Here is a 15533-nt window from a genome sequence, read left to right on the forward strand (position 1 = left end):
CCTATGTGTGAGAAAGTAAGTGAGGGCCATAGAGAGGCAATGGACCTCAAGATGCACATGGGCGGCTTGTAGGACCCTATCCTCTCTAGAGAGAGAGATTCTACCTGCCCTTCCCTATGTGTGAGAAAGTAAGCGAGGGCCATAGAGAGGCAATGGACCTCAAGATGCACATGGGTGGCTTGTAGGACCCTATCCTCTCCTCGTGGTGGTTGTCATCTACATACATGAAGACATGTTTGATTAATTGCTATTTAAGAAAGATTTGATGCATATGAGAGAAACCTTGTAGAACCTTATGTTGAAATAAAATTGGCCTTATGTTTGGCCCTAATACACTTGGGAGAGGAGTCACTTCAGGGTGCCCTATTTTCTCGATGGAAGGAATTCTCAAGCACCCAACGTGCCTCCCAAGAAAACCATGAAGGATTCTTGAGGGGAGTCCAAAGTTCAAACCATTGAAGCCTTTAGCATGTTTTTTTTAAAAAGTAATGTACATTGTCAATTAATTAATGCCACCAAAAAGTAGCATTTTAGGTAATTTTTTTAATGCAAAGAGGTTATTATATTAGTATCAAAGAGAGATGCATCACCCAGATGTTATACCTTAATCTTGGACAGCGTCATGAGGATTGTTTTAGTAGCTAAACTCCTAATGGAAGCTCCATTTTTAATGGCCAGCTTACAAGCTTGAGCAATGATATCCTTGATTCCCTGTGTGGTGAGAGAAGGGCCTTTACTAAGGCCATAGTGTGCTACTACATTCCTACAACTATACAGTTCAAAGATGATAAGAGCTCTGATGGAGTGCCAGACTTTATATATTGCTGGGTTCATCCTACCTTTGCAACCAATTAGGGCCTATCTCTAGTTGATGTGGTTAGTCACACCACATGCCCTGAGAAGGTTGTTAACTTTTTGCCAAGTGGGTTGCACTGCCCTGCATTCCCACAGTGCATGGTACATTGACTCCCTTTTACTCTTGCATAGGGGGCACCAAGGGTTGCCATCTCCCAATTTGGCAATGACTTCCCTTACTGGGAGCTTTAGGTGGAGCACTCTCCAAAGCAAAAGGTCTAGTCTTCTAGAACCTGAGGACTTCCATACCTTAACTGTTCTTTTCCTGCAATACTATGGAGTCAATCGAATGCCTTTTTTGTTCTAGCTCCTGGCTAACTTTTCAGTCCACTTATCACTTCTGATTGTATATTTGATCTTCTTGAGTGTCTTTAATTCTGTTGATCAAGTCTACCAGAAAGAGTTGCTCTCCCCTGGTCAAGCCTTGCCAAATGTCAGCTGGTGTTTGCCATTGCTGGGCATTACTGCTCCACATGTCTTTAAAAATCTTGAGTCCTTTGTTGTGCAACCTCTTAGAAAGCTTCTTGTTTCTAAGTGCAGGTGGGACACCATCATTGAATGCATCTTTGCAAAGCCAGATGTTATGCAGTAGGGAGGAGTCCCCTCTTGATGAACCACTCCACTTAGCTCTTGAGAGGATTTCCTTCCAGCTTTGGGTTAATCTCTGGATATATGCAGACCCTTTCACCTTGATGCAACCTAGGAACATTAACTTGTCCAGCCAGTGGGTTGTAGGCCATCTTTGACCTAGAACATCAACTTCACATAACTTTTGCCTTGTGATGAGTGCCCAAGGTTGATTTGACCCCACCCTTGTGATCCACTTGGCAAGGAGATCAATTGCCTAGTTGACTATGTTTGGGATTCCCCAACCCCCATCCTCTTTCCTAGCACATACTTGCTTCCATGAGACAAAGCTCCAGGTTTTGGTATCTGCAAAGGATCACAGAAAGTCCCTAAAATGTTTACATAATCTACCCTAGTCAGCCTTTGAGAACTTAACCAGGGTAGCCACATATACTGGAAGGGCCAAGAGGATGTGCTTTAGAGCTATTAGTCTTCCTTGCCAAACTTAACCTCAGCTTTGCTATGGCCTTGATCTTCAGTACAATTCTGTGATAAAGTCATTCAAAACATTGATGAGCTGTAATACCTAAACCCATTGGGCAGCCTAAGTACCTGATGACCTTGCCAAGTCCAATGTCCTCTAGCTGAAATTCCTCCAGAACATGTTGATTTTACCTATAGTTCAGTACAAGACATTCAGTTTTGTTGGGCGCTATCTTTGAGCCAGATACTTCACAGAAGTTGTATACAAACATGAGGTTGCTAATACTTTGCATGTCACATTTGATTACATTGCAATTGTCATTAGCAAGCATCTGGCAAACAAATGGTTTACCTTGTGGGAGCAGTAGAGGTCTGAGTGAGGCTTTCTGGACCAACAGGTTTAAGTTTCTTAGGAGGGGGTGAGTAGTGATGGCAAAAAGGAGGGGGGCAAGGGGGCAGCCTTGCCTCACTAATCTTTTTGACTGGAATCTTCCTGATACATATCCATTAATTTGGACTGTGGCATAAGCATTGGAGAACAGAGTTTTGACCATACTGCATAACATGTGTCCAAATCCCATCTTTTGAATCATTGCTAGCATAAATTCTCAGCTCAACTTGTCATAAGCCTTTTCAAAGTCCATGTTATCATAACATAATCCTCTTCTTGCTCTGCAGCCCAATCAATGATTATTAAAGCATTTAAAATAGCTTCATGTATGCTCTTGCCATGTACAAAGCCATATTGCTTGGGATGCACTTTTTGGCTAACCAATGCTCTGATTCTGAGGGCAAGTGCTTTGGCCATGATCTTATACTCAGTGTTCAACATTGTCAATGGTTTGTAGTTCTTTACTTCCAATCTTTCCCCTCCCTTATGGATAAGCTTGATGACCCCTGTGTTCATTTCATTAGGCATAGCCATGTCCTTTCTACAATCATTGAGCAAGTTGCATAAGTCCTGAGTAGCATAGCTATTCATGGGCTGCAGCACCTTAGCTGGAATATCTTTAGGGCTAGGTGCTTTTTCCCTTTTAATAGAGTTAATGACATACTCTATTTCTCTAACTGAGAAAGGTTTGCCAATCACCATCCTCTTTTCCTTTGAGATTGAGTAGTCCATAGGTTCCAGGAATCTTTGGAGCTTGCTCTCATATTCAGAATTAGGAGATAGTGGGCTGCGACTATGCTTGAGAGACTGCTAACAAAGGACTCTCTAATATCTTCTTTAGAGGTCAACAATCTGCCATCATCTTCAGCTTTGACTGCTGCTATATAGTCCATGTCCTTTGTTCTGAGGGCTCTGAAGAATATCTTATTTGGGGCATCCCCTACTTTAAGCCAGTATAGCCCAGTTGGAACCCTGGCTGCTGCGTTTTAGGTATTTTTAACATTCCTTCTCTTCTCTTATTAATTAATCTGCGTTTTAGGTATTTTTAACGTTCCTTCTCTTATCTCTTATTAATTAATCAATGATGCCTATTATACTGTATGGGAAAAATGCGCTAGGCCGGACGCGTCTGAACCCGGAGAACAGGCGGTGCCTGTAAGTGTAGCGTGTAAAGAGGGGAGTTCCTTGACAACGTGTTATTTTTTGGTGTACGTGTGGATTGGCGTAACCCTATCAGTGCTTGATCTCATGAACTGGACAAAAGGCTTTGCTTCAAAGCGTCTCCTTTCTCTCGCTCTCTCAGCAAAGGGCGCTCTCTTGTCCAACCCGAAAGGCGAGAAGGTTTGGGGAATCTCTTAACAGATAGCAACAAGGGCAAACTCTCAGCATTATGACCGGCGTCTTGATCAGGTCAACTGAATCCCTATCCGTAACCGTATTCAGGTCCTGAAAACCACTAAAATCGAACTGCAGCGTTCTTTTGAACATAAATCAGGCAGGAAAACCCTAATATTGGGGATATAAAGAAGGACCGGAGGTGTCCGTCTTGATCGGGTTCAGTAAACCTTGAAAGTTCAATTAAACCCTAGTTTTGGACAAAGAGGCGAGGTCAAGCGGTTTATCCTAGCCGTCGTTGTCAGGTATCATGGGGGCCAGGTCTAAATTCTAAAAATTTAACTGCAGAGTTGTTCGTTTTACTAGTGCTTTCATAGCTTAAAGTATCTATTGAAAATTTTGCAGAGTTGTCTGAGACTGTGATCGGAACCCTAAACACTCACCCACACACACAGCAGAGAGAGAAGGGTTCCAAAGGCATTACACCATGGATCAGCGATTCCCATTTTCGCCCGCGGACCTGGCCAAAGTGAAAGTGGTGCAGTTCAGCATAATGAGCCCCGACGAAATTGTAAGAGCTTGCCCGCTCAATCATCTCTTGTTCACAGGGAGGAGTATGTTGTACATTCACTTTTAGCACATTCTTACACAAAGCTTTCTTTTGACAAATGTTTGAATTAAGTGGCTGATACAATACCATCAAGGTCTTGGGAAGAGTGTATTGTAGCTGTGGACTGGCAAAACCTGCAGAATCACTAGGCAGACTTGCTGAGATGTCGTTGTTGCATTTTTCATCATTAATATTGTACGGTCGCATTCTACTAATCAGACTTTGTTTTCAACCTTGGAATTTGAGCTCCTACCTTTTACAGAATCAATCCAATATGATGCGCCCTCCTGTACAGAATCCCAGGCTTTACCACTTCCGCAGGGCCTTGACATCAATAAACATGCTGCAGTCTCTCCATTTCTCCAGGATCTTGACATTGGTAAAAGTGATGTGGTCACGTCCTATCCAATAAAAAAAGGCTCCTGGCCCTTGCTCGGTTGCTTTTTTGTGTGTAAAGCGTTCCCAAAGCACTTTTACCTATTCATGATACCTTGCTGTATTGTGGCACAAATGACTTAACTTAATTATGCGATACTTCAAGCCTTGACTGGGCAGGGTTTGAGCTTATATTTTATTTTATCGATTGTGCTCAACCATCCACACACACCAATTTGTGGGTTTTGGAATGAAAACCTTAATTTTTTGGTAGTTAGGTTCTTGCAATGTCTCAGCATATCCTGCAGTTTCGATGGAATCACAACCCTTCGTGCTCACTACAAAAACGGTGGAGTTGGAGAAAACTTATCATATCAAAGGAGACGCAGCTTGATCTAGGCACAGCAAATACTTGTACTAAAGCCACAAGAAGAAGCAAGTTGAAAAAACCGATCACATTATTACAGACCAGGCAGCCCTATCAAACATGAGTATTAACTAAGCCTAGCTCCCTTTCCACACCTCACACACTGTAAAGGTCATCTCCAGAACGGCAAAGTCTACCCATAGCCATTTTTTTGACGATGTTTAAGGTTACTGCTGACGTTTCTGCATTTGGTTTGTGTAGTTTGAAGTTGAATTTGGACTAGTGATACGTGTTTCAAGCAGTGGCTGTATTGTTTGCAGATAGTGAATAAAAGCTCTTAGTCTCACCTGAATTGTTTCCTGTCTTTATTTGTACACAGCGGCAAATGTCAGTTGTTAAGATTGAAAGTAGTGAGACGTACGATAGGGGGAAGCCGAAACTTGGAGGTCTCAGTGATCCACGACTGGGGACAATTGATCGCCAGCTAAAATGTGAAACTTGTGCTGGGAATATGTCTGAGTGCCCTGGGCACTTTGGTCACTTGGAGTTGGCAAAGCCAATGTTCCACATTGGGTTTTTGAAGACAATCTTGACGATTCTGCGATGTGTATGCTATAATTGTTCTCGGCTTCTTGCGGATGAGGTATGTGAATCATTTGAACGAGTCTTTGCCAGTATGGCCTTTTATGTCTCTGCTCAGAATTTTTAAGGGTGGCATTCCTATCTGTCTATTGTGCTGTATAGGAGGATCACCGATTCAAAGTAGCAAAGAAGATAAGGAATCCCAAGCATCGGCTGAGGAGAATGCTTGATTGTTGCAAGAGCAAGCAGAAATGTGATGGAGGCGATGACATTGATGAAGATCAAGCACAGGATGAGGAGGCTGAAAAGAAGAAAAAGCATGGCGGTTGTGGCTATCAGCAACCAAAAATCTATATAGATGGTATGAAGATAATGGCAGAATTCAAAGCCAGCAAGAAGAAGGCAGATGAGCAAGAGCAGTTTTTACCCGAACCAGTCGAGAGGAAGCAGCAACTAAGTGCTGAGAAAGTAAGGACTTCCTCAGTGCTCACCCCTCCCTTGCCCTCCTCAGTGTCCTTCTGTCTCTACTGGCCCTACATCCTGCCTTCTTTCACCAGTTAGATTTGTACTTTGGATGCTTTGTCATTATGCAGGTTTGTCTTTGTTGTGGATGAGCTTATTGTTGTTCTGCTGTGGGTGAGTTAGGTGCTCGGTATTTTGAAGCAGATAAGTGATGAAGATTGTATGCTTATGGGTTTCAATCCCAAGTATGCACGCCCAGATTGGATGGTTCTGCAAGTACTCCCAGTTCCTCCTCCTCCTGTGAGACCCTCTGTCATGATGGACACGTCCGCACGCAGTGAGGTAAGTTCTTTTTTCCGCCTTTCTATATCCATTTGTATGTAAGCCTGGGTTGTTTATACCTTTGAGCGGGAGGTCTTGGGTTCCATCCCAACTTGCTGCAACCAATGGACACCTCCGCCTATGGGTGGGCAGCGATTTCATCTAAATAGCAGGATCTCAACATGGGAAAAAATAGTTTGGGTTGTTTATATGGCTCAATCTGTGTATGATTTCCAGCATATGGGTACACATGACTGAATGAAGCCTGTGCAATTTTTGATTCTACAGGATGATTTGACACATCAACTTGCCATGATCATTCGCCATAATAACAACTTGAAGCGCCAAGAGCAGAATGGAGCTCCTACGCATATAATTAATGAGTTTGCACAGCTGTTGCAGTTTCACATTGCCACATATTTTGACAATGACTTACCAGGCCAGCCAAGGGTACTCTCTATAGCCACCAGTGTTTTTCTTTAGTAAAATTTTGTTTTTAGTCTGGAAGATCCTTGACAAGATCTTATGCATTCTGTTTTCAGGCTACCCAACGATCTGGGAGACCAATCAAATCTATTTGTCAGAGGTTGAAGGCAAAAGAAGGGCGAATCAGAGGGAACCTGATGGGAAAGCGAGTTGATTTTTCTGCCCGGACAGTTATTACACCTGATCCAAACATCAATATTGACGAGCTAGGAGTTCCCTGGAGTATCGCTTTGAACCTTACATATCCAGAGACTGTGACTCCTTATAACATGGAAAGGTTTGGAATTCTTCTCACTGCAATTTCTTTTTGTGAATTCCATTTGTAAGTAGGCACGAATGCTTATATTTCCCTGCTATGTTTTTTTTCCGAGCAAAGGTGTTCATATTCTAGCTCTGTAACAGGCTGAAAGAACTTGTAGAATATGGGCCACACCCTCCTCCTGGTAAAACAGGGGCTCGATATATTATACGGGAGGATGGTCAGCGCCTGGATCTTCGCTTTTTGAAGAAAAGCAGTGATCGCCATTTAGCACATGGATATAAGGTAAAGGAAAGTTATCAATGTTCTGAATAGAATCAGGGCCTTGAATATTTTGCTTGATTTCTTCTGCATGTATTTGGCATGTGAGGAATATTTCTCAATTCTTTGCTCATTCAGGATTGTCCCTGCTTCTGTAGGTCAAGAGGCACCTGAATAATGATGTATATGGTATAAGAGGAATACATCCTCAATTATTTTCTGATTCATGATTGTGCCTGCTTCTGTAGGTCGAGAGGCACCTGAATGATGGGGATTTTGTCTTGTTCAACCGGCAGCCCAGTTTGCATAAGATGTCCATCATGGGCCACAAAATTCGGATCATGCCTTACTCTACTTTCCGGTTGAACCTTTCTGTCACATCACCATATAACGCTGATTTTGATGGAGATGAGATGAATATGCATGTACCTCAGTCCTTTGAGACAAGGGCTGAAGTTTTAGAGCTGATGATGGTCCCAAAATGCATTGTCTCTCCACAGGCTAATCGCCCAGTTATAGGAATTGTGCAAGACACACTTTTGGGATGCCGAAAAGTAACGAAGAGAGATACATTCATTGAAAAGGTAGGTTCGATTGACCTTATGGCTGTCTTGTGCTAATTTGATGCCAATACCAACCATGCACAAGATTATGAGTATCCTACCTTGCATGACTGATTTTGTGCTTTCTTGTGTAGGATGTTTTTATGAACATCCTTATGTGGTGGGAAGATTTTGATGGCAAAATTCCTGCTCCAACAATTTTGAAGCCAAGACCGCTATGGACTGGAAAGCAAATATTTGGTCTCATAATACCTAGACAAATCAACTTAATTCGTTCTGCAGCTTGGCATGATGATAACGAGGCAACTGATTTTTCACCTGGGGATACCGTCGTTCGGATTGAAAGAGGAGAGCTTATTGCAGGAACTCTCTGCAAGAAAACCCTTGGCACATCTTGTGGCAGTCTCATCCATGTAATCTGGTAATTAGTGAAGGCATATTGTTATATTAGGATCCAAATGATAAGCTGTGAGGATACACTGTACAGGCATGTAATAAGAGGTTTTGCTACTGCATACTGCACATAGTTTGCTTGAGAAACACTTTTACCTATTCAACAATAGTAAATGTTGAGGCAGGGATCTGTAGCTATTTCTGAGGATGTGATTTCTGACTACTTGTTCAAATCTTGATTAGGGAAGAAGTTGGACCTGATGCTGCACGTAAGTTCCTTGGTCACACACAGTGGCTTGTAAATTATTGGCTGCTTCAGCATGGCTTTAGCATAGGGATCGGGGACACCATTGCAGATGCCACCACTATGGAAAGGATCACTGAAACCATCAATAAAGCAAAGACTGAGGTGAAAGAACTCATTAGGATGGCACAGGATAAGCAGCTGGAGGCAGAGCCAGGCAGGACAACTATGGAGTCTTTTGAAAATAGAGTTAATCAGGTATGTGAGTTTTTTCACAGTTGTGATTTGTTGTTGTTTAATGAACAAAATACGTATTTGCTGATTTTTGTCATGAAGAAAACTTGCAAAGTGCTTATATTGTATGTTGATCCATTAAGTTTTTGCTGCCTTAGCTTCATTTGCAATTATGTCCTTGGCAATATTAATTTTGCATTTTATGAGGTCTTATTCCATTACTAGTTGCAGACGGGAATTTCACCTGGCCACACACACACACACACACACGATAATACTCACACCACACACAACACTGGCATATTGCTCTTCTTGTTCTTCAGAAATATTTTCATCTGGATTTGCTAAGGCAAACGTTTTCTTGTTTTTGAGTGCAGGTGTTAAATAAAGCTCGTGATGATGCTGGCAACAGTGCCCAGCGCAGCTTGTCTGAAAGCAACAATGTGAAGGCTATGGTGACAGCTGGGTCAAAAGGTTCTTTTATCAATATTTCACAAATGATTGCATGTGTGGGTCAGCAAAACGTGGAAGGGAAGCGTATTCCTTATGGTTTTGTTGGCCGAACTCTTCCTCATTTTACAAAGGATGATTATGGGCCTGAAAGTCGTGGTTTTGTGGAGAATTCCTATCTGAGAGGTCTCACTCCTCAAGAGTTTTTCTTTCATGCTATGGGAGGTAGGGAAGGTTTGATTGATACAGCTGTCAAAACCTCAGAGACAGGCTACATTCAAAGGAGGTTGGTCAAGGCTATGGAGGATGTGATGGTGAAATATGATGGGACTGTTCGTAATTCTCTTGGTGATGTCATTCAGTTTCTTTATGGTGAAGATGGCATGGATGCTGTTTGGATAGAATCACAGAAAGTGGATTCCATTAAGATGAAGAAGAAAGAGTTCGACAAGACATACAAATTTGAGATTGATACTGACCACTGGAATCCAGATTACATGCTGGCAGAGCATGTGGAAGATTTAAAAACCATTCAAGAATTTCGTAATGTTTTCGATGCAGAGGTGCAGAAACTGGAGGCAGACAGGCGGCAGCTATGCACAGAGATTGCACCCTCTGGAGATAATTCTTGGCCTTTGCCTGTAAATCTCAAACGGCTCATTTGGAATGCACAGAAGATTTTCAAAATCGATTTTAAAAGGCCCTCAGATATGCATCCTATGGAGATAGTTGAAGCAGTTGATAAGCTCCAGGAAAGGCTGAAGGTTGTTCCTGGAGAGGACCACCTTAGTGTGGAGGCCCAGAAGAATGCTACTCTGTTTTTCAACTGTTTGCTGCGCAGCACCCTTGCCAGTAAACGAGTTCTGGAGGAGTACAGGCTTACAAAGGAAGCATTTGAGTGGGTGATTGGTGAGATTGAGACCCGGTTCTTACAATCATTAGTCGCACCTGGAGAAATGATTGGATGTGTTGCTGCTCAATCTATTGGTGAGCCAGCCACTCAAATGACATTGAACACCTTCCACTATGCTGGAGTCAGTGCAAAAAATGTCACACTTGGTGTTCCCCGCCTTAGAGAAATCATTAATGTTGCCAAAAAGATAAAAACTCCGTCTTTGTCTGTGTATTTGAAGCCAGATGTAAATAAGGTGAAAGAAAGGGCAAAGAATGTGCAGTGTGCACTTGAGTACACAACCCTGCGGAGTGTGACACAGGCTACAGAAATTTGGTATGATCCGGACCCTATGAGCACCATCATTGAAGAGGATGTGGAGTTTGTTAGGTCATACTATGAGATGCCTGATGAGGAGGTGGCACCAGAGAAAATCTCTCCATGGCTGCTTCGCATAGAATTAAACCGCGAAATGATGGTGGACAAGAAACTAAGTATGGCAGACATTGCTGAAAAGATCAATCTCGAGTTTGATGATGACTTGACATGCATCTTCAACGATGATAACGCTGAAAAGCTCATTTTGCGGGTACGCATTATGAATGATGAAGCTCCAAAAGGAGAGGTTGCTGATCAATCAGAGGATGATGTGTTTTTGAAGAGAATTGAGAGCAACATGCTAACAGAAATGGCCCTGAGAGGAATTCCTGATATACACAAAGTGTTTATAAAATCCACCAAGTCAAATAAGTTTGATGAGGTAGATGGTTTTAAACCAGACACGGAGTGGATGCTTGATACGGAAGGGGTGAATATGTTGGCAGTCATGACGCATGAAGATGTTGATGCCACTAGGACAGTCAGCAATCATTTGATTGAGGTTATTGAAGTGTTGGGTATCGAGGCTGTGCGGCAATCTCTTTTGAGTGAGCTGCGAGCAGTCATATCTTTTGATGGGTCCTATGTAAACTACAGGCATTTAGCGATTCTCTGTGACGTCATGACATATAGAGGGCATCTGATGGCCATTACACGGCATGGTATCAATCGCAATGACACAGGTCCCATGATGCGGTGCTCTTTCGAAGAGACGGTGGATATTCTTCTGGATGCTGCAGCATTTGCGGAGGCTGATCACCTTCGTGGTGTGACAGAGAATATAATGCTTGGGCAGCTGGCTCCTATTGGTACCGGTGACCATGCTCTGCTCCTCAATGAACAGATGCTAAAGCAGGCAATTGAGCTACAGCTACCAAGCTACATGGATGGCTTAGATTTTGGCATGACCCCAGCACGTTCACCAATTAGCAGGTCACCAACTCATGAAGGAATGATGTCTCCCAGCTACTTGCTGAGCCCAAATGCCCGCGCATCGCCAATGACAGATGCACAGTTCTCACCTTATGTCGGTGGATTAACGTTCTCCCCATCATCTTCTCCTGGTTACAGCCCTTTGTCCCCGGGTTATTCACCACAGTCACCTGGTTACAGTCCATCATCTCCGGGATACAGTCCAGCATCTCCAGGCTACAGTCCAGCATCTCCAGGGTACAGTCCTCAGTCACCTGCATATAGTCCTACTTCTCCTGGGTATAGCCCAACATCGCCCACTTACTCCCCTACGAGTCCCTCGTATTCTCCAACCAGTCCATCTTACTCACCAACAAGTCCATCATATTCACCAACATCGCCCAGTTATAGTCCAACCTCCCCTAGTTACAGTCCTACATCTCCAAGCTACAGTCCCACTTCCCCAGCCTATAGCCCTACGTCTCCTAGCTATAGCCCGACTTCTCCGAGCTATAGTCCGACTTCTCCTAGCTATAGCCCAACGTCACCTAGCTACAGTCCGAGCTCTCCAGCTTATAGTCCTACTTCGCCTGCATATAGCCCCACATCTCCAAGCTATAGCCCTACCTCACCTAGCTATAGTCCAACCTCTCCTGCATACAGCCCTACGTCCCCAAGCTATAGCCCTACATCACCAGCATATAGTCCTACTTCACCTAGCTACAGTCCCACCTCCCCTGCATATTCTCCCAGCAGTCCTCGGTATTCACCCTCAAACCCATCTTACAGTCCAACCTCTCCGAGTTACAGGTGAGATTATGTGCAAAATTTTTTTTCCCCTTTCCATGCAACTGTTGCCATAACCTTTCTAGTTTGTTCTCTCTCGTGTGAGTCAAATGTTTGGATTGCAACTGAGAAGGATCCTTTCTTGTGGCTGTAGCCCGACATCACCTTCATATTCACCCACTTCACCATCTTATCAACCAACAAGTCCTTCGTACAGTCCTGGATCTCCTACTTACTCTCCAACCAGGTATAATGACATTGTGTTAGTTTTCTTATGTCGCAGTATTGTTTGTAATTTTCGGAAAAAGCTTGCAAAACTGGTGATTTTAATTTATTTTTTCACTTGCAGTCCGACTTATTCACCTGCAAGTCCTGCATACAGTCCAACATCTCCACAGTACAGGTAAATTCAGTTGCCTTTTTTTGGGGGACATAACATTAGGGTGCAAATGCAGTCAAATTTGTACCTTGGATCCGACTTATCCTTTTATGCTGATGCAGCCCAAGTGGAAGCTATTCACCTACAGCTCCTGGCTATTCCCCTTCATCAAGCCAGTACACTCCAACAGGAAGCAGCAGATGAAGGTGGCCAATCGTTTCAATTTTGAACTCAGTTAAAGAGTGCTTGTTGAACTCTAGATCAGTCCAAGTTTGCTTTTGTCAGATATCGCAAGCAGAATGCGTTTAGCACTTCTTTAATTGCATTGCTAAACATCAACTTATAGGTGTGCTTTGCTGCACGTGACATTCAAGCAGTGAAGCTTTTTGTGGCAGTAAATTAAAGTGGATTCAAACTGGTAATCTGCAGCCGAAAGAACCTGTTCACAAGTTATTAGCTTGGCTATCACCACATGAAAAGTCAAATCAGCTTTCTGCTTTGATTTATCGGTTGCTAAGTGTGTACCATCGTTTGGAGACGGGGCTTGGAAACATGTTAGTATACCCAGTATTTGCAGGAGATGTTTCAAGGGTGAGAGAAATTCTGGTCTTGATGTTGAAAAAGGGCAACTGAGATACAGGAGTGAGAAATCTTATTGCATGTGAAAAGCATCTGTATCATGGGACATTGCCTACTGGATGGATGCAGTACTTCATATGCTTCTACTAGAGATGCCAGCTGTAGTAATGGACATTGAGCAGTAGTTCATTAAAGTCATAAGCAGGCTTGAACAAGTATATGTCTAGTTTACGCTAACCCAAGTGTTCTGAACAATAATTACTCTTTTAACATGAATCTTTCTTACTGTCAAGGATGATAAGATTCTTGTTACTGTTTTTTGGTAATGCTGGCTGTGAACTGTGTCAGCTGTATCAAATGGTTAAATATGTCGTGAGATTTTTTTAAAATAAAAAAAGTGCTCTATAAGCAAGATAATACATGAGGTGTGTGAGGCTTGCTAGTGAGTTTAACTTCTATTTGTAAGAACACTCTTACACAGAAGTAGTCGGAAACCTCAGCGTCAAAGGATATTGGGAGTGAGTTAGAGGATGACATCAATCTATAGAGAAAATACATAATACAATTTCTAGCTCATATGGTAACAGTAGATACTCCAATGTAAGCAATATACAAAAAGTCCAGGTAGTAATGAAAAGACAAACTGTTGCTTCATTTTGAAAATAGCAAGAATTATATGAAAAAATAGTTTTTAACCAATACCCATGCTTAAACCGGCAGCAACTGGGCAGTTGAAGCAGCCACAGCAACAGGTACTAAAGTAGAAACTAAATCTCTCAAGAAGTTAAAAAGAGCAATGAGTTTGCTCAACGCCCGTTTCCATTCCTGAAAAAGAACGGAAGCCTTGAATCGGGAGCACACACAGACTTCCGAGAATGCCATACCAGGCTTTCCTAGGCCCAAGCTCTTCAAAAAACCTTACTGCAAAAGAATATTTTTTTTAAAAAAAGAAAAAAATAGGGAATGTGTGTACCGCAATGAAAATTTATTAAGTAGAGAATGAGATATAAAATGCATATATAAAAAACTCTTAATATATACAACACAGCCACCCTCGTAGAAACCCAACGGTGGTCACCAGAAAGCCTTGCTCTAGGTGAAGGTCCCCGCAAAAACACAAACCTTGATTAACGGCAACATACAGACCCCTTGTAAGGCCCAACCAAGCATTTTCACGTCCAATTCCTTTAAAGAATACGATACAACAAAATAACCATAAGCTAACCAGACAACATATGACCATATACTGATGAGTTAGCAAAGTGCCTATGAAGAAGCCCCACTCGTAGGTACTGTCCTATAAAGAAGCCTTAAATGAAAGTCACACAGAGACCCCCAAGAAAGCCCAACCAAGCTTTCCCAAGTCCTATTCCTTTGAAGAGTTGAATACAACAAAAAATCCATAGGCTAAACAAATAACACGAGCGTGTCTGAGAAGTTTGTAAATTGATCATGAAGAAACTCCATCAAGTACCTAGTTGAAACTAAATCCCTTGGTGTAGAACAAAGTCCCTTAAATGGAGGCCAAACAATGGTTGTGAGAGAAACCAAACCAAATACCTTGGGCCCAACCAACTCATAAAAAAGAAAAGACCCTTTAACCAAGGGTTGTTACATAGAGACCCCAAAAAAAGCCCAACTAGGCTTTTCGAGGCCCAACCCAAAGAGTCTATTAGAAGAAAATATCATGTGAATCCTAAATAGTAGCTATGTACCTTTGTAGGCAAATCACTCATCTAGATGTACACTCCCACTTAATAGCCAAACATAGGCGCTATAAGCACACTAGACTTCTCTAGACCAAGTCCCCATCAGAATAAAAATGAAGTTCCCTAAAACATATGGAAACCAACAACCATTAAAGAATGAGCAAGGTAACATTACAAGTAATGTGCAAGATAGGACTGGATTTTACAAAATCCTTGAGTTGAGTAGACCAACACAATTTGTGCTCCAAGAAACTTGGGGTAGAGTCTATGAACACCCCTACATACAAATTTGAGTTTTGATGTTCCAAAGATCCCAAAAATATTTGAGCACATGAAAGAGCATATTAATTTTTGAAACACAAAAACTTTTCTATGGCACAGACAAGTTGCTAACCCCTTTTCTGAGGAAGCTAGGGGCTTCTGTTGAGAAATATAGTGCAATGGAGCATAAGGAAGGTAGGAAGTGAGTTTAAGCATAGCAAGCTACCATGTGAGCAAGCAGGAATTATCCCACATGAGCTAACAAAGCCAAGATGTGCCTACCTCATATAAAAAGGGTCACTTTCAAGCAATCAAATCAAGCATGCTCTCAAGTCTTTCTATGAGTACAGGTCTCAATCTTGTAACCTAATTGAACTTGAGTCTAAAGCTTAATTAATT

General features: G+C 42.3%; 1 protein-coding gene across 4 annotated transcripts; it reads left to right on the forward strand.

Moving 5' to 3' along the window:
* Positions 1-3499: 3499 nt before the first annotated feature.
* On the forward strand, positions 3500-13456 carry NRPB1 (RNA polymerase II large subunit). Of its 4 annotated transcripts, none has more exons than XM_086805953.1 (16): positions 3500-3936; positions 4037-4202; positions 5363-5626; positions 5728-6033; positions 6211-6369; positions 6637-6798; positions 6891-7111; positions 7237-7378; positions 7603-7938; positions 8052-8338; positions 8554-8812; positions 9166-12230; positions 12361-12453; positions 12556-12609; positions 12708-12791; positions 12932-13456. In XM_086805953.1, the coding sequence occupies exons 2-15, from the start codon at positions 4119-4121 to the stop codon at positions 12787-12789; spliced, it is 5514 nt and encodes a 1837-aa protein (XP_086662079.1). In that variant the 5' UTR covers positions 3500-3936; positions 4037-4118; the 3' UTR covers positions 12790-12791; positions 12932-13456. The 4 variants fall into 4 exon arrangements, with proteins under 4 accessions (XP_086662079.1, XP_086662078.1, XP_086662080.1 ...); XM_086805952.1 differs by having other exon boundaries at positions 3502-3936; positions 12963-13456; XM_086805954.1 differs by having other exon boundaries at positions 3502-3936; positions 13015-13456.
* Positions 13457-15533: the final 2077 nt, after the last annotated feature.

Source organism: Cibotium barometz, chromosome 12 (genome assembly GCF_041138505.1).
Source record: "Cibotium barometz isolate CiBa-2024 chromosome 12, ASM4113850v1, whole genome shotgun sequence".
Taxonomy (NCBI): domain Eukaryota; kingdom Viridiplantae; phylum Streptophyta; class Polypodiopsida; order Cyatheales; family Cibotiaceae; genus Cibotium; species Cibotium barometz.

Coding starts and splice junctions, on each gene's coding strand:
- NRPB1 (XM_086805953.1), top strand. CDS start 4,119: ATGGATCAGCGATTCCCATTTTCGCCCGCGGACCTGGCCAAAGTGAAA. Junction 8,339..8,553: donor AGTCTCATCCATGTAATCTG/GTAATTAGTGAA, acceptor AATCTTGATTAG/GGAAGAAGTTGGACCTGATG. Junction 12,454..12,555: donor CCTACTTACTCTCCAACCAG/GTATAATGACAT, acceptor TTTCACTTGCAG/TCCGACTTATTCACCTGCAA.